This window comes from Malurus melanocephalus, unplaced genomic scaffold (genome assembly GCF_030028575.1).
Source record: "Malurus melanocephalus ecotype Western Australia unplaced genomic scaffold, MMel_1.1 scaffold_204, whole genome shotgun sequence".
Taxonomy (NCBI): domain Eukaryota; kingdom Metazoa; phylum Chordata; class Aves; order Passeriformes; family Maluridae; genus Malurus; species Malurus melanocephalus.
The window spans coordinates 639,343-663,162 of NW_026623436.1; the positions used below are offsets into that span (position 1 = coordinate 639,343).

The window sequence follows — 23,820 nt, forward strand, 5'->3', positions numbered from 1 at the left end:
GGTGATGGATAGGGATCTACAGCTAGGTTGCCTACAAAAACTCCGTATTCTTCAAAATGTAGGGAGAATCATGTCAATGGAATGATTTACTCAGATGAGTTCAGTTGTTTGCAAGTTTGATATAACTTGTTTTGAAAAACAGAGGGTTGTTGAGACACTGGCATTCATATGCTCTAATGCTGTTACGCTTTCATAACTTCTGATTACTGGAGTCATGGGATAAACCTGGATTTTTTTGCTTTTTAGAGTTGTATGAAAAAAAACAAAGCATGAGCTGTGTGCTGCATTCAAATGAGAGCATGCTTAAAGAGATAGAGAGAAAATCACAATCATGGTAACAAAATTTAAAAATATGCATCTGCTATAATTAAATTCATGCAGCCTTCCTAGGACAGAAGCAAAGATSCTGTATATTGCTATAAGTGCCACTTCTGGTGATGTAACTGCATTCACAATTGACTTACATRGATTAGAACCGTCCAAAGCTAAAGTCTCATCTGTTTACTTTTTGCACCTTAGGGGAAGCATGAAACCTCTGAAGTCAGTTTTCTGGGTTTTTTGCAGTCGCTGGCATCTTAAAGACATCTGGAAACAAGCATAGGGTGATAAATTAWCACCAAAGCAGTTTTACACAGGAAAACTGTGTGTTAAAAGTAGTGCAAAACAGAAACACTGTCCTTTCAGTAAGGAGTGAAACAGAGAACAGGACTGTTGCATGAATTTTCCTTSCAAAGTCTTTAGCAGCCAGACTAATCCCAGACACACCTCGTGCTGACCTTTACACATATACGCACAAAACTTTCTGGGAGACTTCCTTCCCCCAGTTCTTACTTACTTCATCTCCCAGCAGGGCTGCCTGCTGGACCTGGTGATCCCGCTTCCGTACGAAGGGAGAGAGCCTCCACCTACCCTGCTCTCCTTCCTTCCCTCCCCAGTCCCTCACTCCCTCTCTTCCCCTCAGGCTGGCAGGATTCCTCGGGCAGAGCATGCAATCAGTTTGCAGGGAGCAGCCGCAGCCACARCAAAGATGCAGAAGCACAACCAGAAGGAGCACCTCTACAAGCTGCTGGTGATCGGGGACCTGGGAGTGGGCAAAACCAGCATCATCAAGCGTTATGTCCACCAGAACTTCTCCCCCCACTACCGGGCCACCATCGGGGTGGACTTTGCTCTGAAGGTGCTCAACTGGGATGCTGAGACTGTGGTACGGCTGCAGCTCTGGGATATTGCGGGTGAGTACAGAGGGGAACCCTTTGCCCCACAAGGCAGTACGAAGTATAGACCCCAATTCATTTGTGCTGAGCTAAAAGCTGGGAACTGCCAGTGCCTGTGCGGTGAGGGAGAGCAGATGGAGGGAAAACTTTAAGGGTAGATGGACATTTTGGAGTTTCCCTAAAGCCAGGGGGCTCCCAAGCAAGGAAAGTCAGAGTCAGAGTGGAACCTGTGCTGTCTGATTTTTCTCCCTTGGACACATTCAGGTACACAGGCGCCTCTCTCCATATGCCCCGCTTGCTTCCCTGCAGCTGACAGTGTTCTTTTTTCCCTCCTTAGACTAACAGATCTCTGTGACAGGAGGAAGAGTAGCAAGAATGTCCTGTTATATATTTTAATTTGATGGAATAGAGGAGGCATTCAGTAAAATAATAAAAATTACTTTTATAGTTTTAAAAATAAAGGAAGTGTATATCTGAGTTAGTTTATCAAAAGACCTTCCTTTTTCCTGTTCTTCCTCTTTCTCCTACCTTCCCTCCTTCAGTCCAATGAAAGCAACTTCTTATGTGTTTTGAAAAGAGAAATGTTTCTATTTGGCAGTAATGTTGGTTGTTAAAATTATAATTACTCATGTTTAAATATCCTTGTTCCAATAACAAGAAAAACAAAAGATGATTCACCCTGTGCAAGGAGAAAAAGAGTAAAGAAGTTCAGCTATCCCCATATGTTTACATCATTAAAACCCACAGAATCTGACATTGTTGCTGTCAGTGCTTCAGACATTTTTGGTTTGGCTTCAGATTAAACACACAGCTTTTTTTTTTCTACTCCCTTTCTGAAAATTAAACACTTGTTTCAGCCCACAAAATAAGTTTACTTTGATGGTGTATATCACATGCTGTAAGTAATCATTTTTCATTTAGTAAGCGCAGGAATCCGAATATAGCTGTAACACAATAAACTACAGCATAAAAGATGACATTTAAAAACTCAATTAAATTAAGAAGTTACTTTCATTAAGGAGGGAATAAAGGTGAACATCATATCAGCTGTTGGGCAATTGTGTCAGCCTGTGGCCTGAGTAGTGGGCTCAGTGATCTAGTCTGGAACAGCACTGGGCAAAACTGGTGAAATGAAAAAATTCTTGACATTCTTATCGGCGGAGGGAGTGCCTTTCTTCTGCACTGAGCTGTCTCATGTCTGAGCTCTGAATTTGGCACTGAGGTACTGAAACTTATGCAACAACGCTGCTTTATGCAAAACGCATAAACTCCGCTTTTTCACACACTAATACAGCCTTGTGGTTTTATGYTGCTAAATACATATATGCTCAGTTTTCTTTATTAAAAGTTGGAATAATGGGGCAAACTTTTATTTTATTCTTCACCAGTGGCTGATTGTAACAACAAACACATATAGTGCCAGAAAAACTTTTCTGCGTGAGAAAAAAGCATTTAATAGTAAATTCTGAATGTATCAGGGACTTAAAGAATGTATTTTGCATGCCTTGTTTCAGAGATTTATTACACTACTAATCATGTGCTGGCGGATCATATGATGTAGCTTTCAGTCAGGCTGCAGAAGCAATTACACCTAGATGTAGTACTGAATGACTAGCATGCTTTCTGAGTTATCACACATGACAGAGAGAATTACAGCACAGTACTAAATTTCGTATGAATTGCCCAATTCAAAGCATCATTGTGAAGGTCAAGACAGTGGTCGGTGATAAAAAGAGTTGCTGTCTTAGTTTAATGACTGGTGCTTAAGGAGCTTTAGCTGCTGTTGGCTGTACATAGAAAAAAAGTTCTGTAAGCAGCAYGCTGAATTCAGATGGTCATGCTGCAGGCATGGAAGTTATCACAAATAAGGCATCTGTCTGGTGAGAGGAAAAGAACTTTTAAAATGAAAGAGAAGTAAAACTGATTGGAAATATGGAGAGAATGGAGCTGGTTTCTTCTGGCTGTCGCTGGTCATCTATCATCATTTGCAAAACACAAATAGACAATGAGAAGATGGAGGAAAATAAAATCTCGGRTCTCAGAACATCTTCTTTCTTTTGGGAGACTCTGTTATTAGGCCAGGTTTATCTGTGGGTAGGGAAATTAACTTTCATCCTCTGAAGGATGTTGGCTTAGCATGCAGGACACCTTGAATAGGCAAAATGCTGCAAATGTATCAATAATATTGCCCATCAGTGTCTACATATGAATGCATATTTRCACATTTATGTATATATAGGTATCAGGTATCATTTTGGCTCTTAAACCCTTTCCCATCTCCATTATATGGGCAGTGAACCCAGTACCAAGCATAGATGCCCTCTTCCTTGTGCTTCATGCTGTGGATCAGTGGGTAGTAAATTGTTTAACAATCTAGAAATAATTTTCTCAAAAAATGTTGTGAGTGTAACCAGCGTCAAGCTTATCTACATTATTAGCAGGATTTATGTATATGGTGACTTCATTGGAGGAGTGACATATTCCAGCTGTGGTAGGATCAAGCAGTTTAGCCTGGTTTACCCTTGCCATACATAGGAAGGAAAAGTAAATTTGGTTCATCTGGTGTCACCTAATTAAATGYAGTTAATATCTCTGTAACATATTTTTGTGTATTTTTTAATTTGGTAAACAAATCTATAATACAATCTAATAGCTAAATGCTGAAACTGGATTTATTTGGATAAGAGAGAAATGCCAAAAAACAAGGATAACTAGCATTAGAAAAATTTATTCAAGGATAATGTAGGCTCTGCATCACACATTGTTACATTAAGATAGGATTTTTAAAACATAATATATTCCTGAAGCTATGAGTGTTGGGCAGGAATAGTTGGATTAACCTTCATGTTTTATGATGATACGATGTTTGTAACAACATGCTGACATTAAAATCCATGAACTTATGTCTGATTCAGTGAAGTGCCYAAGTTTGAGGTGACTGAACTTTTAATATTGTGTGTGGGAGGAGATATACATGATAAAATTCTTCTTGTCTTTAATTTCTTCAAAACGATTCTATGTTATTACACCTTATGTCACAAATTATCAGTTTTGGTGTTCCTGTTAAAGTGTGAAATCACCTCCACTGCTGTGTCATTCAACTTTAAATCTCGCTCCTCAGTCAGTTTCTTCTTGCTTCTTAATCTTTTCTGCTGCTTTTGTGTACATATCCTTTAAACTCATTAACCAGTTGTTAGAAGGAAAGCTTTAAAATAAACTTTTAATCATATTTTGCACAGGGTTACTGTGGATGGGATTGGCCCTGCAGATGCAGGCCAACACACAACTTCTGAAGAAAATAGCTGTTGCAGAGAGGAGATCTGGTGTGTTTGCTGTTCCCTTCTCTACAAGGCTGCTCTCTATGCTGCTTTCTGGTTTCATGCCCACACAGCCCAGGGATTTCTCTGAAGACCAGCTTTAGATTCACTGCAGGGAGAAGCTTTGAGTGCACCAGAGAGCAGAGAGCAGCACATCAGAGCCTGCTCACTGCTCCTTTCCCACAGCCATCTCAGCATCCCCTTTTATCACTCCTGTGTGGGCTGGATTATTCATTGCCACCAAAACAATGTTGGTTTGTGTTTAAAAGGCCAGTTCTCATCTTGTTAAGGGTTGGACCAGTGCTTTGGGGAAAGAACAGTTCCATTTCCTTTCCTTTCCATTTCACTTTCACCTTTGGAAGCAGCAGTCTTCCTRCAGATACAGAAGGGTATCTCTGCAGTTGTAAAGTTTTTAGGACYGTTCTGCTGCAGAGGGAGTAAGCAGAAATCTGCTCCCTAATGCCAGGCACAGCACGTCCTCAGCRTTTTCAGCTTTCAGCAGCTGCTAAGCATTGCAGCACATCTGCATAAATGAGATAGTCATGGTGATTTCTAGGCTAAGTTACCTTGAAATTACTGCTCTGCAAACATCAATAAGTCTCTTGCTGTGAGGGTTTTATTTCAGTGTAGATTGGTGGTGGGATCCATGGGCCAGATCCTGCTGACAGCCTTTTATTCCGCATTCTGCAGCAGTGAACATCCTCTCAAGGCTCGCTTAAGCTTCAGTCCATAAAGACAATTGTTTGAATTCAAGTGTGAGCATTCTGAAAGTTGTTTTGAAGTGAAAGGTAAAAAATGTTCAAATCTTGCCCACAATTTCCAGCTTCTCAGTGTTGGATAAGGGTTGTCTGTAAAGCAAGGTGCTTCCCAAAAGCATTTGTCTCTTGGGATGGTGGAAAGAAGTAAAATGCATCACAAAACTCAGCATGGAGCAGTTTTAATCAATTTTTAATTTCAATTTTTGTGCCACATTTCAGATGTTGTGGTCAAAATGCTGGAAATTATCTGAATTTTAGCATTTCATCATTATTTTTTGTACCTTTATCAGAGATGATAGTGGTTAGTGAAAATTGTAGATTTCTGTACAAATTAATGTGGGATAAATGTTTATAAACTATGAAAATCCAGCTGTTGATTGCTTTAAGCCCTGATAGCTTTCCCTGCTGCAGAGGTGCCACTGAGATTAGGATAAACGTGCAGGCAACTGCCCTTCAGACAGGGAGTTCTTCCCCGAAACAGAAATCTTGTTGCTTTGTCACGTTGGTCTCACTTCCAAGTAGAGTAAGATTCATCTGAATTAACMATTAGACATTTCTTCTCAGACCCTGACTACAAGGCAACACTAATCTTAGGCACTCCCAGTTAATTTTTTTAAAATCTAATTTAGGGCTGATAATCCCAATGTAAAGCACCATCTCAGTAGGCAAAGGCCATTGGATTTACAGGGTTTGATGCAAGGGGTGCAGTAAAGTACAATGGGTCAGATCATATATTTCCCAACTTCCTGACCCTTCCAGGGAAAAGCAAAACCYATCTTCCTCAGTCGATCTTGCAGTAAAGCAGATTCTAATGCTCAAGGCTGCCTGCAAGATACCATTGAATTCCTAATGGCTGATCTATTTTCTAACCTAATTCCTGCTTAAGCCATTGTGTTCCTGAAAACCTAAGGCCAGATTTTGACATCTTTAATACATAAAATAGTGTATTTTTACGAGCAATTTTTATGAGCAATTCTGCTAAATGAAAAGGTTTTAGGAACCTCATCTTTAATATCGGATTTTGTTCACATGAGGCAGAATCTGTGGAAAAAAGAACACTTCTGCATCCTTAGACATATTATTTAGCTCTCCAAGCAGAATGCAAATACTAGAGATCACTTTTTCCACAACATAAATTGAAGTCATTATGCAAATGTCATAAAACTAAAACTCTGATTTATAAAGAACCTTCTTTTCTGTTCAAAATTGTCTAATGTCTTTTCTGWCAAGTATATTCAGTAATTATAACTGATGGAAAAAAAAAGACCACTTCTAAAAGAGTTTAGACAGTTTATCCAGCCAGCAGCTCCATTCTTCCTCTTTCTTTGAAGTGATTGATGATGGAAATTGGTTATTCCTGTCTTCCTGCATAATGCTGCTTTTGCAAACATGTTGACTTTTCTGTGCAGTGAAAATCCTGTGTGTCTGAAAAAGCAGCTGAAAGCAAGAGGAAGAATTACAATTTGTCAGAAATTTGTGGGCCACTAATCAGAAGATCACAACATATTYCTCTAGCAACTTTCTTTGTGGTGAATGATTTCATGGTGCAAATGAATAATTTAGTCCATGTTCTATGACACCATGTCCCACCTATCTTAGAGATTTGTGTCCCAATTGATATGTGTGAGGCCTGAGTTGAGCTTCGCTTATATCGCCTACAGTGTAAGCATCCCAAGAGCTTTGTATGAAAAGAATAAAGCATCAGTGAAATACAACATCCATCACAAACTATTATAAATGTTGCTGCTTACATCACTTCTATGTTTCTAACCAGACCTTGGCTTTTGTTTGAAGGCACCTTCCTGCAGATGAAAAAAGAATTTCTCAACAAGGAGTTTATTGAATAGCACATGACTTAGCCATTCATCTGATTAGCCCACTCATAGGAATCATAAGACATTTGAATAAAATATAGACCTAAGAAATTTTGAATATGACCTCTTATTTTCCTGAAATAATCTATTTCTATCTTCCTTTATCAATAGGACACAGTGTTTYTTTAAGGTAAAAAGAAAGTTGACATGAATTTGGAGAAGACAGGCTTCCTTTTTGGTTTCTGTATCACGTGAATGACTTTCTCCTTGCTGCCACAGTGCTTAAAACCAAAGATAAACATCACAAAATGATGTTTTTGACCCCCATAAGGGGGTTCAATGCTATTTCCATTAAACGAAAGTGCATGGACTAAAAGCCCAGCAATCAACACTCTTCCCTTCTCAGCCCTTCCTTGCATTTGACAGCACAATTTCCATCAGATAAATCCTCCACAGGTAACCTTCATGGGGTCAGAGGCAGACTGCCAATCTTCTTGTCTTCCTAACCTACTCAAAATTACTCACATTGAGAAAATAAGGCTAGAAACAAGTTTGCATTGAATCTTTCTATTTTCATAGTACTTTTTCCCAGTTATGGAAGAACATGCAGAAGTTGTCTTGCTTAAAGACTGCTATTGTTGTGAAATGTTTCAGGAGTTTATAATTTAGATCATAGCTCAGCACTAGACATTAATGGAGATTCTACTTTTTATTTTCAAGAAAAATTCTGTTGAATTTATTTTTTCAGAGTTCACATGAGAACAGCAGATTTATCAACAAATCCACAGCTGATCAACATCCTGATGTCAAGTGTGTTGTCATACTGTTAGTCATATAAAATGACAGATATTTACAAATGTCCATGTTTGACTATAATAATATATATTATACAAAATTTCTGTACCTTCCCAGAAAATTCAGCAAATAAAAACGTAAACCTTCCAAACAGATCTAGTATGAAACTCCCCTCCCAGATTTTTTCACTGGAGCAATGTTGCTCTTCATACTGCTACTGCTGTGCCATTTCTTAGAGCACTTTCCACGTTTGCAAGGCTTTAAATTCATCTTCTTCACCTCTGTGTTTTAGTTTGCCAGTGAAAGTAAACTTGTAATTATTCTGATGCCTGGTGTGACTGCAGAACTGAATTATGTTACTGCTGGTTACTGTCGCTTGCATGAGGTTATGCAGGATCCTCTCCATGCATGAGCAGTTCAATTGTGTTATACAAAATATCATAGTACCAAGGAGCTTCCAGTCTGGTACCTAGATTTCTTTGTGACTCTTGTTGGAAGTCCTGTGATCTTAATTCTGTCCCCAGCACATGAAATCTAGCAGCCTAATTATGATTCAATATTRCACTTATTATTCAATTGTTACACTTATTACTCACTTATTGCACTTATTATTCACTTGTAATGAGCTTCATTAAATTTCCTTGAATGTTTGCTTAAAAATTCCTTTTTCATGGAGTCAGGATCAATAGTCTCCTGCATTTTCATACAAACTAGTCTAGCATGGTACTTATAATTATTTAGTTAAAGAGTAGTTTCCCAAAGACTTATAAAATGAAGCCGTGCCTTCAGTAATGTTATCTTAGAAAACCTGCCAAGTGAAATACTGACCTAGACTGGAAACACTGATTTTTTTTTCCCCTCCTACTTTCTTCATTTCAGGACAGGAAAGATTTGGAAACATGACCAGGGTGTATTACAGAGAGGCTATGGGGGCGTTTATTGTCTTTGATGTTACAAGACCTGCAACATTYGAAGCCGTGACAAAATGGAAAGAGGATTTGGACTCTAAGCTGGTTCTTCCAAATGGCAAACCTGTGCCCACAGTCCTATTAGCAAACAAATGTGACCAGGGAATAGATGTTCTTATGAACAACGGCATCAAGATGGATCAGTTCTGCAAAGAGAACGGGTTCGTGGGCTGGTTTGAAACATCAGCCAAGGTAATGTTTCTGTTTCTTTTTAAATGTTTCTAAGGACAGAGAAATCAATTCCTAAGCTAGTTCAGTTGGCCTAAATGTAAACCTTGAAAAGCTCCTCTCTTGATGGTATTAATTAAAGGTGAATTTATTTRTTTTATTTATTTATTCTATTGCCATGAAAATTACCTGAACCATTCTGAAATACAGCTGCTCTAATATGATAGGTCAGTAGTAAAATATGTGCCTGGTCAACAGGTGTTAACTGCACAATAGCCTGGGAAGGAAGATGACCTTAGGCAAGGCATAAAAGCTACCTCTTGAGTATGATATGAGGATGTTTTTTATCATTCTTAACATTGAATATTATCTCTAAATATTTTTTATAACCACTTTGCCTGAGAAATGCTGATTTGAGACAATAGCTTCATTGCCTYAGATTGTGGAAATAAATTAAGCCTATTGAGGTGTTTGTACAATGTTTGTTGTTATAAGCTCTCATTCTCAAAAGCTTTTTCAAAAAAAATCACATATCTGGAGAGGAAGGAAATATCAGTGGTCAAAGCACTGAATGAGCTTCTCTGAGGGTCAGTTCTTTGCCTTGGTACAGATTTCCTGAGTGCATTGAGGAATTGAAAATTGAGATAAAAATCATAATGGGCACTCGGACTTTCAGATTATAAAGGCCCAAAGTACATTGTTCTGTATTTCAATTTCATATGTCTCAGATAATTTCAGTTCATGCAGGATTTGGAGAGCTGGCRTGTGAAATACTGATTTGAACACAACAATTCAGTGGATATCGTGTTGATTGCATCCTCMTATTATGAAAGCTGGTGCCATCATTGACACCTCTCAGGAACTTTTGGATATTTTGAAATGGAAACAGTTTAGTTCTGCTTCAACGTAGTTAAGAGTCTGAAAGCCAAAACACTACATTTGATTGTTTAATTCATTTTGAACACTTTATGTAAGGTACTTAAGAACTTTGAGGGCGTATATTTTGACTTTTCTGGTCTTGACACCTTCTTTRAGCATTAATATTTAAAGGCTGTTTCACTTGTAATCAGCAGAAGTAACAGCRGGGGAATAACAGCATGTCCCAGACTCCCTCAAGCATTGCAGAACTCTGGGCTGAGATTGCAGCTTTTCAGTACTCAAAAGAAAGATGGGGACAAGACTGTTATCAGGGCCTGTTGTGATAGGACAAGAGGTAATGATTTTAAACCAAAAGAGGGTAGATTTAAACTAGAGATAAAGAATAGGTKTTTTTCGGACAAGGCTGGTAAAACACTGGAACAAGTTGCCCAGAGRGGTGGTGGATGCTCCAGACCTGAAAACATCAAGGCCAGAATGGATTTGGCTCTGAGCAACTTGATCTAGCTGAGGATGTCCCTGTCCTGGCAGGGGGTTGAGATAACTTGAAGGGGTCCCTTCCAAGCCAAACCATTCTATGATTCTATGATTCTATGATTCTATGTTTCTATGATTCTATGTTTCTATGATTCTGTGATTCCACGATTCTGTGTCTTTGTAATTATTGTCTTTTTTTTTCCTACTGAAAGGGTCTCAAATCTAGTCACTGTTTCTTCAACACACCATTTATAGGGAGAAATTTTGGTCTAGATAAGTGTACAAATTATCTTGCTCCACAAACAGGGTWTCTCCTATTCCTTCTTGTGCAGCACCTGGTTTGTATTCAGGTCTGTGGTTCATCTGCTGATTTATGTTGGGTGAGATCAAGAGAATCCAGTGTTCCTCTTTAGTATAAACTACTTTTTAGTACTCGAATGGAATCTRTACCATGAATTCCATACATCAGTCCCAGCAAGCACGGATCCATCACTCAACAAAAGGACAACCACATTTATTGTGCCAAGGGCCACTGCAGTTCATAACAGAAAATGAATGCATAAACAATTTCAGAAATCACAGAAGGGTTTCACCATGGTGATGGAGACAGTCAGGGACAGAACTATGGAAGTATAAAAGATATGTAAAAGACATATAAATTTTTTAAAAGTCACAACAGAGGAAATTTTTCCAAGTTTCTCTAAATCACATAGAATGAAGATCTTCCTGTTACTTTCAATATTGGAAATATCTTGATTATTCCTACTTTATTTAACTCCMAAATCCAAGCAGTCCCCAAACTGCCAATGCAATCATGTAAGAACAGAAAAAAAAAATCCATCTATGACAAGATTTGTTTTCAAAAGCCACCGTGAAGGGAGTGGTGAGAATTGAGGGCACACAACTGCTATCAGACAGTTCTCTGCTGGTATACACCAGAGGCTGGGACCTGTTATTCTGCAATCCACACACCCAATTTCCACCCAGAACTGGAGGCTACTGACTGTAAAATTAGGCAAAGAAGAGCCATTCCAGTAAAAGTGGTAAAATCATAACATTTAAACTAAATTAGATCAAAATAATTTCCTCACTTGGTCTAAGTTCTAAAATAAACCCTACACTTCATTTTCTRAACAAAAGTTATTATTACTGCTATTTTAGAATATTGGATGTTATACATACCTGGTATTCATTCAGCGTAGGGCATCATAAGTAATTGAATTTGGGTCTGAGAAAAATAAATACTTTGTTTGCTGCTGAGAATAGAAACTCCTCTGAAGCAGAATGAGAAAGGAGTCATCATATTTCAGCTAGCAGTTTTAGCAGTTCAAACAAGTAATAACTCTCTTTTTGTGGTACCCTGGAATAATTAGATCTCTGGAGGTTTTCTGGAGATGTGTTGGAAATGTAAAAGCCTTCAGAGCAAACTGAATGTGATTTACGCATTTTGGAAAAACAAAGGTGATTACTTATAAAAATAACATATTTTAGTTCTGGTTGCCTTGCAGAAAGCAGCATGCTATATCTGTATCTATCATATTTCATGTTGTCAATGGTTTTAAGCATTTTTTCTGTGGCACTGGAAGATTGCACTGAAAAAAAAAAAATCACTCTATTTTTCCCTGGTGCTCTTTTTTGTAAGTTAACAGCTCCAATATAAAACATTTGAGCCACCTAATGCATTCTCATGTATTAGTTTTGATCCTTACATTAATCTGAAAGAAATACTCAGCCTGTTCCAGTCTTCTGCTCCCGACAAAGAAAGAAGATTTTGTTTGGGTAGTTTTCCACGTAAGAAGGACTTTATTGGGCAACACCACAGCACAATATAGTCACAAGTTACACTATTGCCCTATATCCGGTGGAGAGCCTGGTCTCTTTTATATCTACATATTCAGTTTGCTCATATTGACTGCTGTCTGAAAAGACATCCCCAGAGAGTCATAAAATAACCCTTAATAATAAATTCTTTAATAAATTTCATGACCACAACTATTGCAAAAGATACATTCTTTAAAAGGAAGGAATTTTCTTCTTCCTGTCACACATTTAATTATCCAGCACATGGCCAGAGCAGCTGAGATCTCCACTCACATTTCCAAGCCTTTAAACTGTTTTCAACACCATTTCTAGTTCAAAGAGGTGAGCTTTTGACTTGGATTAGAAAAGGAGCAATTTCAAGCTTATTATCACTTTATAAAGAAAAKGGAACATGTGCAACAAAACAGGCAAGTCAGGCAAAACTAAATGTGCTTGAAAGTAYTTAATTCAGAAATAACTTGAAATACCTTACAACTGGCCATGGCTGTACTGTGATTATGCCTGAGTTCCTCTTTTTCCTGCTGTAATTCTGCTGTCAGCAATACAGAAGTAGATGAAAAGACATTTATGTTTTGTCTAAATTGCCCAGAAATGCTGGTAGCTGTGCTTTTCAGAGGCTTACAAAACTAGGTTAAGCACACAGCTCCTTGTCTCCTGAACATCATGGCCTGGAGACTGATGAGCAGTCTGAGTCTCTGGGCTATTTGGACCAGGAGTATATTGCAGAATCTTTCTCCCTCTAAGAAATGTGCATAATAAAATGTCCTTTATTCAGCTTTTGTTTGATGGGCAGTCCATGGTGTGTCACSATAGCTTCATAATGATTTGGGTTGGAAGTACCTTAAAAACCARCTAATTCCAACCCCTCATAGGGCCCAAATGCTGGACTAGCAATCAGAAGTCTTCTTTGCCATTGATCTGCTGTTACCTTCAGAAAGTTATTCTCTCCTCTGATCCAGCCCTTTCTTTTAAAAAGCAAGGACAGTAATTCTGCTCATCTTACCAGTGGACTCTGTGAATAAATCAAGCTCCACTAGCCCTTGTTTAARTCACAAATTTTTCAATTCTTCTGAGTGGACAATTATTATGAAAGATGAAAAAAGCAAGCTATGCAGTAGACTTGCAGAGGAACAGTATAAGCAGTTCTGATTTCCATAAAGTAAAACAAGGTTTGGACATGTCTTTGAATTAGGCTGACACTCTAAACTAATCTGCTGATCTGGTAACTTAAATCCAAGCCATCCATTGAGACTGCCAGACCCAGTTAGGGATGTGTTGTTCCATATCCTGTCTTTTTAATTCACTCAAAAAAAATTAACCAATCTCACTGCACAGAGACTTAGAAAATATTTAATCTTCTACCATATAGCAAGAAATAAAGCTGACACTTAAGGCWGATTTCATTTCAGATGTACAGTTATTCTGCTCAGAATCCTCTGCAGAGTTTGTTTCCTTTAATTAAAAGGATTTGATTCAGATTCTCCTATGGGTATTAGAGCTGTCCTGTAGYTTTCTGGATCACTTTCATGAAATACAATATTTAGTGTTGTCCTAAAGCAGGAAATTCAGAAAATCACAAAATTGTTGAGATCGGAAGATCAATCAGTAAAATAATTTATTTGCAGGATATTCCACCAGCTGTAATAATTCAATCACAGAAATTATCTTGTTCTCAGAGTTGCATTCACAGCAGTTCACACTCATGAATTTCATGTTCATGAATCCAGATGGCTTTTAACTTGTGAGGCTGTATTTTCCTAGAAACACCACTGCAGCAGTATGGCATCTTAATAAGGTTCTGCTCCCAGTGGTTTCCAAGGGAGTCCTGCTAAGGGAGCATGTGGAGCCATTCCCTCAGACTGCTACCCCAGGAGAGTGCAGGTTAAAGCATCYTTAAAGTCATTTCCCTGCTCCAGGATTTTAGTGCATAATGGAAACAAAATGTGGAAGCTATGAGCTTCTCACTAATAGGCTCACTAAGGCTCCCATCTAATACCTGAATATTTCACAATTTGTAAATGCTTGCTTATGRGAAGTCATTTTCCTTCAGCTGCAGTGGTAGTTTAAGGTCACATCTCTAGGCAGCACTGATTTAGAGCTCCCCAAGCGCACTGTGCCTGCATACACACTGTTCTTCACTCTGCCTTTCAAGGTAAGACTCAGAGGCACCAGATTCAATAAAAAAAAGAAAGTATCATTGTAAAAAGGGAAAAGCTTTATACCAGAAAACAACCAGATAGACAAATATAAGGTACATGCATGGTAAAGAAACAGAAATTTCTTTCATCTGGAATTGAGACAGGCCTTTAAAATGAGCAAGGGTCTTTATTGTTCTACAAAGAGCTAAGAGCCAGTCTAGTCTGTGGGGACTTGCTTCATATATTAAAAAGGAGTGACCTAAATGTTAATGCTCTGCATCTGCAGGAGAGATGGCAGATAAGGGGGAAGGTAATCCAGGATGCAAAAAAGGTTGCTGGGCTTGTGTACTACTTTGAGTCACATTCAGTAATGTATTTGTTTTCCTTTTAGCTGATTGTTGCTTACAAGACGTTATTTCCAATAGCAATCAGTTTAAAGGTTTAAAATAATGCAGCTCTCTTTCCCTGCCCTCAGTTGCTATCCTTTCCATAAAACTGCCCTTTGAAAGGATATATTTAAATAAGATTGATCTATAAAGCGAACTCTAATTTCATTTGTGTCTTCCAGTGTTCCTTTCAGGCTTTCAAAGRTTACGCAGAATTATTTTCTCTGCCTTGTTTTATTTGTTAATAGAATAAAGAGTAGCACRTGCTGATTTTTGCTTTTACATTCTTTCTTGATGAGGTCAGGAGAAAGACTGGCTCAAGTAGGCAGACATCATCACAGAGGCAGGGTTTAGGTCCTTGCTCTGGCAGATTTTGGCAGRTTGAGGGAGGATAAGTCACTTAGGCATGGATTCACAAATCAGYTCTTGCACTGACTGGGACAGTGACTCTCAGCTGCTGGGGCTGCTGAGGCACTCAGAAATGGGCCAGACACCTCTGGGGACAGGGGCAAGAAAAGGRTTTTACAAAGGCTGGCATGTTGAATCAGGAATAGAAGACTGATAGTCACTAAGACACCACAATTTGGGTGAGATCCTTCTTTTTGGTCTTGCAGAAAAACCTCTCCCTTGGGAGAGAGCTTTCCTTGGGAAAGTGTTGTGTTCTTACCTTATCATGTGAAGATTTCATCCTATGCCATCTCCCACTTCCCAACTAGCCACCATGTGCTGGACCACGTTTCATGTGGTTTCCTCTGATTGTGGCTCTGCCTTTTCTTCATTGGACAAATGGCCCAGGCAGCAGTTCCCTACCCCAGAAAGATGCTGGGTCGACAAACACATCAAAGATGCAGCGCTGAGTCACACCAGCCCTAAAAGCAATACAGGGAGAAGAGATCCCCTGTTTTTGGAGAGCTGTGAAGGTAAAGCTGGGCCCAGAGGAGGCTGGATAACCCACACCACATCTGCATCCAGTATCATGTTGAGATCCAGGGAATGCCTGGACACCTTGCTGGTCAGGAGGACGCACAGGAGGTCCCCCAGTATAACCCAAAAATTTGCTCAGAACATGAAAGGAAGTTATTAAAAACAAAGGCAAAACCAAATGAAAAAGAGAACAGAAAAAAAGAAAGGGAAGGGAAGGGAAGGGAAGGGAAGGGAAGGGAAGGGAAAAGAAAAAGAGAAAAAGAAAAAAAGAAAAAGAAAAAGAAAAAGAAAAAGAAAAAGAAAAAGAAAAAGAAAAAGAAAAAGAAAAAGAAAAAGAAAAAAGAAAAAAGAGAAGCCTGAACTTCAGCAATCATCACAGTTCCTGTGGTGTTCTTTTGTTGGGTAAATGCCATACAGAAGATGACAGTTATGGCATTTCAACACAGAGATCTATTGAAAGATATTGTTTCCCTCTGCTGTCTCACATGTATTTTCTTTCTCTTTTGAAATATAATTAATCTTATTTTTAGGCATAATTGAGGCTGTTTCCATGTCTCAATACCATTAGTAGGGTGTCTGTGATTGTTCCTCTCTGTCCAATCTTATGCTGTGATTGTTGGTTTCTTTGTATTTAAATGGATTTTYGCCTTCTCTTTATTCTCTTTCCTCCCCCTGATTGCCTTTCAGCRCTGACTAAGATCACCAAGCCTCTGGATATCTGTGTTTGGATAGCAGATCACCTTCTACTGTCTGCAGCTGCTTCACTGCCCATCAGGCTATAGATTTTTCTTTTGCAAAACACACTGTAGGAGGAGAGGTGGAGAAATCAATATTTCATTAGTCAGACCAGAACACAGCGATGTCTGATCTGCAGATCCAGGACACCACAGGATTAGGGTTGTAACAAAAGGCAATAGCAGCCTCAGAAAGGCAGTGGTCAAGGCAGGATTTGGGACAGCAGGAGTTGCTCTGCTGCCATGACCACAGGCTCCTTGCAGCAGGTGGCTTAACATGTCACTTCTCATCCATGCCATGTGCCAGTTGTCATCTGAACCACGGGAGCAGGCTGGAGCTAGACACAAACTCAAAACCAGCTGTGCTGCCTGCTGGGTTTATATTTCATCTCCTTGGACCCCAGCAGAAATTGTCATCCACACAGCTTAAACAGTTCAGGGTGAGAAAATGCCTTTACACTCAGGGCAGGACTTTTTATTCCTTCCCTCTCATTTCTTTTTAGTTTGAGTACTGGGTGAACTTTTTTTTTTTCTTCTGAATTTTTAGGCTCATGTCTGTTCCATCACCAGTAGGGATGAAGGATGTCCACTTATAYCTATGTAATGCTTTTGTGGGCTTGGGTTCCTTCCCCATTTTCCAATTCTATAAAATGATAGCCATTGACAARGAGGCTTTCTGTTAACACATCTGAATATTAACAATATTGGGCAGAATCTTAGATAGCTTCTAAGAAACTATTGAATAAGCATGTTCTGCCATTTCAAGGCAGAAGCAGCACATGGGTAAATGAAATGCTCACCAGTCAATTAGTARAGACAAACACAATGCAAAAGATTTTTACATTTCTGGGTTTGTGCATTTAATAATCCTGTTTCGATTTCAGATTTCTAAGCAGTACTGAGAAATGTTTTTCATTGTCTGGGGTTTTTTCTAATAAAATTTCACAGTGGTCTGAAAAAGGTTTTCAGTGCATGCTTGAGGAATTTTCTTGTCTGGTCTGAGACAGCCATGTGATGCAGCAGAATTYTAACATCTCAGTACAGAGACAATTTCCAGTTCCAGTTACTTGTCTAAAGATTTGGGAGGTTACAACCTACTGATATTTTTACATATAAAATACTTAAGTTCACATATGTTGTTGAGGAAACCTGTGAAATCTTGCCCTAATTAATATTTACAGTTAGATCCACAGATTTCAGCTCTTTACTGTGGTACAAAGGGATGGACAAAGGAATCTGTGGAATTTTGCCATTGATTTCAAGAGGATCGGACAAAGTCAGCCTCACAGAATCCATTCCTTTAGCTTTTAATTTTCCTATAAATATACCTTCTCTACTGAAACACACAAGAGTGCCTGTCTTTTATAGTTAGTTTATGGCCTCAGTACAGCCAGCTCCAGAGTGCCATCCAGAGGGACCTGGACATGYTTGAGAATTGGGACTAGATGGATTTTAAATATTCCTTCCAACCAAAACTATTCTATGATTCAGTGATTCAGCTTGAAAACCTGGGTAATCTTAGGTTGCAAATAAAACAATATGTTTACTGAGCAAGAGTAGTGTGTGCATATACATAAACGTATACACATAYATCGGGATGCATTTCCATGTGGATGTATGTGGCTGTGTGATACAATTTCCTAGAAGATTGAAGCTACAGTGAAGTTTCTATCTCCTCCTTATAAAATAAGTAATCAATGCMAATAGCCAGGCTAGAAGAGTGCCTTTTATGCCAGAAATCCTGACTTTTCATTCCAAACATATTGGTGGCTGCCATTTAATAAAAAATCCTTACTCAGTGCTACTGCTTATTTTCTCTGCTGCATTGAGCTGTGTCTCACTGATCAGGCTGTTTCAGCTGTACTTATTCTACAGAGTAAGGCTTGCTGCAAGTTAAATATGCAGTCAGTGTAAGGCACATGCAGAAAAAGATGTGCTTGAGATTTCATTTTAAACCCCTAGACTAAGGATTTCTGTCCGGCAAATGAAACCAGGAGTGATATATCTCTTCTGAAGCAGTGCATTGGACATAAGTGAGCTTCAACAAGAAATATGGGAGGACTCCAAATCATAAAGAACTTTTTTACTGTTTTGCTAGCAATTTGAGATTGTATCATTTATTCTGGTTCATCACAGGTTTCACCGTGAGCACTGCATACAGAAATCTTTTTGAAACTGTGGAAAAGGTTTTAAAAAATAAGTGCTATGCATGACTGTAATTTCTGGCAGGTAATTAACAATTTGGAAATCAGAGTAACCCTTATTTAAGCAGTGCAATATGGGCTTTGGAGCTTTTCTTCAGGCAGTGGTCTTCAACACCTCTCTGGCATTTGTTTTTTCAGTTTATTGAAGCAATCAAATCACCAAGAGATTGAGCTTATTTAAAGTCAGTTTTGTGTACATTTTAAAAGAGATATGAATTATAACATATAAAATAATAAAACTTAACCAGATTCGAACTCCAGTAATCACTMTTTAACACAGTCAATTTTTAAAAACTGTTTATTAAGGTAAGTAAATTTTTGATGTTGCCAAGAGAAAAGTTTAATTATGCACAGGAAATATGTAGCATATTTAGGTTTAATTAATATTGACTAACCCACCTCTCTTTCTCTTTCACTTGCAGGAAAATATAAACATCAATGAAGCTTCCAGATGCTTGGTGAAACACATAATTGCTAGCGAGAGTGATCCAGTTCAGTTTATTGAACCAGATATTGTAAAGCCACACTTGAATTCCTCCAAGATTGTCAGTTGTTCAGCTTGTTTTAAATCCTAAGAGACTTCCAGACTATTACAAGAGCTGAACAACTATGATTCACAATTTATATTTTATTCAAYGAATCCAGCCTGCCCACATTGTCCCTAAGCAGATTGCCAATTTCTCAGAAATGTATTTAAATTTTTCCTTTTTTGTTTTTCTGCTAAAATTTATTATAAGCTGTTCATTGATAGCAAATATTCAAAACTCTTTTAGGCTACTGGTCAAATATGACTCATGGTGACTGCTGTGTTTTCCTATTTRGGTAGCACCATTGATATCAAAGCCTATTTCTTTGCCATGTGGTTTCTGAAAATTCCTATTTGTGATGTGACTGCAGTAGCACCCTACTTGTCTAATGATATTTTCTTTTTCATTTTCTCAATACCTTGACCAGGCAAATGTCATCATTGCACTCTTTGTCACCCCTCAGACTTGAACAATCTTGTTTCATATGTGGAAGATGATGATGATAATGAAAATTYAGCTGTTCAGAGACACCACGAATGCTCACAGTTAAATCTTCTCATTGCAAGTTCAGTCTCCCAGATGGAGTGACAGAACTGAATGTGAAGAAACATTTCACATCATACATTCTCCAGCAGATCTGAGCTCCTGAGACTGATGAAGTTCCAGCTCCCTCTTCCTGAGGACTTACATTCTCATAGTTGATGGCATTCTCTTAGATTGAGCAAAATGGAACAAGTCAAGTGTGAGGGGTGACAAAACAGGTGATGAGAGGTACAGTCTCACAGGTGAAGCAGCTCAGGGTTTTCAGAAAGGTTATCTGTTCTATAAAGCCAGCATTTCTTCTGACAAGTCCACATTGATTTTCTTTCCCTGACTCTCATCCCTCATGCCACAGATATCCCTGTGTGTTTAAACTGCATGTTATGTAAGTCCTTACATTCATCCCTTCATTATGTTTATGCTCATGGTAAAATTACTATTAACACTGCAACATAACAGCAGAACTTCTCCGAAATCCATCTGTATTGAATAGAAGGGTATTTGCTTTCTGAAAACATTTTTCTAAAATGTATATGAATGATCACAGGAAGCAAGCAAAATGAAACAGTCCTAAAAGACATTTCTGGAAGTCGTGAAGAATTTATTGAGCTGTATGTACTGTGGAAATGAAATGGTTGATTTTCCGCATCTCACAAAAAATGCAGATTGGTGGAGTCGTTCAGAAAAGTGTGTCTAGAAAAGAAGTCTGAACATCTGTCTGCAAGCCCCTTCAAACAAACTTTGCCTCTATCCTGCCACAAATAAATCACTTGCACTTTCTGTTCTTACTCAGACTTTTCCTTCCTAAACTATGAACTCTCAGTTGCAAGAGCTGTCTTCAGAGATGGGTTCTTTTTCTTAGAGAGGTGTAGCACCATGGGAGGGAGGAGACATCTGCCTTGTTTGCAGATGTCACTGCAATACTTCACTGAACACGTAGTTGGAAACGAAGGAGTGAAAATCTCAAAATCTAGTAAATACCTGCTGCATAAGAAAAATGAAAAATAAAAAGTCCTCAAGCTGACCTTATACTGTGAGACCTATGAGGTTCATGTGCCTGTAAAATTCATCCTGCTTGGCAATGTAAGGTTTATGTTTGGATTCAGTTTTAAAGTTCTTTTCCAACCTAAATGATGCTATSACTTTGTGCCTCTATCACTAAATGCTCTGTTACAATATTGGCACTGCAGACAAGCCTGGAGAGACAGGGGGAGAGACATAGCTCTTTGTGTGCTGTTCCTAAAGCCTTCTGTTTTTGTCACAGGATTGTGGAATAAGAAAGCGAGATCTCTAGTTTTAAAAATTAACATGCACATCCAGAATTAATCTGCACAGATGTAGATGTATGGATACATATATATAGATAATGAGCTGCCTTTTTTGAGAGCAGTTTTCAAGTTGTCTTGATTGCTGTGTTATCCTTTAATACCTGTGTTGAAAATCGTTTAACTCCTGCTGTGACCTGGGTCAAACACCTAAAGCTTCCTGCCTCRGTTTCCTCATCTGTAAAACAGGGATCTATGTACATACCTACCTCACAGCACTCCCTGTTGGCAAGTCACTGTTGGCTCTGTGCTTTGGAGATACATGTTCTACAAATGCCAAGCTCTGTCACTGCTCAGAATGAAATGTGAGTGCCCTCTAGCATAAATACATGGTGCTGTAATACCTTGGGTGTTTATAAATCTATCGAAGGCTTGCCTGGGCTGCAACAATTAGCTTTGATTATTCCATCTCAGTTAACCTGGTCAAGGTTAGAAAGCACTGTGTGACTTCATGGGATGCTCAGATTGGCTGCAGATGGTTTGCAAATGGAAGCTGTGGCTGCACAGTTGTCATGGTACTAGTTTRGTAATCTCAGCAACAAAGCTGCAATTCAGAACTAGTGCCACATCAGTTATTTCAAATTTAAAGCATTATTTAAGTGAAGTCATRTGCCTTATTAAGGATAACAATTCATATCCTGAGCCAACACTGYGGGGAACACAAGCAACTAGGTATTCAGATAGCCTCTAAAAGGCTAATTTTTCATAAGTCGAACCCCATACTTTATTTATAAATTTGCAGGTCTCAGGTGAAGCAGAGAAAGTTGCCATTTCATCCAAAAATTATTTTGTGCTCAACTCACAACAAACAGAAATTTCTTATGTGTTTTACTTATCCTCATMTCACCTCTATTTGGTAGCTTCCAACAATATTCACCAAGCATAACAGTAAATTCCATGAGACTGAAACCTATGGCTAAAGATCTGGTTTAACCATAATTAAAACAACCCTGCATAAATAAAACACTTCAATGACATATAGACATTTCTTTTCTTCTYTTCTGTACTACATAAACCTGCTTTAAAGTACAGACTCATAAACTGTTCACCTTGTTTCTGTTGTCTCAGGTTTTTCTGCAGTCAYTGTTCTTGGGCAGATTTTCCACCTCTGGTACATGGTGGACAGGATGTGGCCAATTGTTAAACTAAGGACTACACAACACAGAAGTTCTAAAGTCATACGTATTTACAACATAAGAATTAGAACAGTATCACGAACAATCAGACCTCCTTAGGAGGTTACATAACTATATATGTTCATTTTTATTTGAACTCAAGTGATAAAAATCTCTCAAGTTTTTTCTATAACACAATAAATGTGTGAATGCAACCTGGATATATAACAGAATCTTTTTAGAGAAGGTTATTGTAGGCAAGCCAGAATAAAAGCTTTAATTTAGAATTAATGAGCTCAGTTTGTGCCAATACCCTTTCAGGAAAAAAAAAATGTAAAATTTAATTTTACTGTGTCAGTCCCAAGCAGAATGAATTTCTTTTGGTTTTCTTGATACAGTCTGTGCTATGTTCTCTTTGCTGGTCACCAGGGACCAGGCATCTTAATCACATGTCCATTCCAAAATTAAACATTTTCACTTTCTGTTTGCTATAAGTAATGAAAGATGGGGGGTTTTTTTGCCTTGCAAATGGGCGAAGGCACTGCAAAGATTACAGTTCTCCAAATATACCCCTCTGGGTATSCCAGAACCTCAAAGCACATGTTGATGAGCAAGTGAGGTGCTGGACATGAGATATCAGCCCAAACCACTCAATTAAATAAAATGGTGGTTAAGCATCTTCACCCCAGACATCATTTGCAACTCAGCCACAACAYCAGTAATGACAGAAGATCTTTCATTTTCCATGTTTGAAGCTCCATACAAACAAAACCTCATACTTTGGGAAGTATATACATATTAATGAAAGATAATTACTCTGTTACTCCAGAAAGACCACAGTTTATTTGATCAGGTTCAGTTTTCAGCAGGAAGCCATTTGGACTCTGAAAACCAGGCTTTGTTATTCTCACGTATCACTCTTTTAGGTATCATATTTTCATTAACTTTTCTATTCAGAATTAGAAGTTCCAACAGTACTCTGTGTATTCAGCTTGAATTGTTGTACATCAATATTTTATCTTCAGACTTTGTTTTTTTCTGTTTTAACCTACCTGACTATATAAAATGGGGASGGAGGGAGAGAGGGAAGGAGAATGTGCACCTTTAATAAGCAGTGTTGTTTTACTTCTTGAAACAGCTTGTCTAGATGGATGAAGTGAAATTGGTAAGCAGATGTGGGAAATGAACTCTGTGTCAATTGCCAGGAAACAGTCAATGAAAATAACTTTTACTGCACCAATATTTATGCWTGTGACCGCAGGTTCTATTGTAATAAAAGATGATATTTCTCACAACACATGGAATATGAGTAATTTGTAAAATTAATTCATTAACCAAAGTAGGCACATACAAGTAGCCACAAGCTAATTCAGCTTTCCTCATATGTAGCCAGCTTACAACATATATATGTTTATTTTAATAATTTAATTTAAACTGCTTACTTTCTGTACAACTTCTCTTTTAAACCATCCAGGTTAGTGTTAGACTTTGGTTAAAGAGACAGAAACTTTCCACCTTTTCTCCCTATTTTATACCCAATTCCAGATGCAACTTTTATGGCTCCAGCTCTTCAAAGAACCTCAGTTCAAAGTCTGATTTTTCCGGCAGAATTTTTGGCTCACAAATAGGTGCATCATCAGTTTGGAGGCTCATTAGTAACCACAGGCTCAATTGTTGGAAGTCTGACTGGGTAAAAAATGGCCTAAATTTGTAAAACAG

At 38.3% G+C, this 23,820-nt stretch overlaps 1 protein-coding gene across 1 annotated transcript; it reads left to right on the plus strand.

The window, feature by feature from the left end:
• Positions 1-778: 778 nt before the first annotated feature.
• Positions 779-22,754, plus strand: RAB38 (RAB38, member RAS oncogene family; the record flags this gene model as incomplete). Its single annotated transcript, XM_057373643.1, has 3 exons — positions 779-1,232; positions 8,778-9,058; positions 19,017-22,754. Coding segments are annotated over 3 exons (888 nt in total), but the record flags the coding sequence as incomplete, so codon positions are not given.
• Between the last annotated feature and the right edge of the window lie 1,066 nt (positions 22,755-23,820).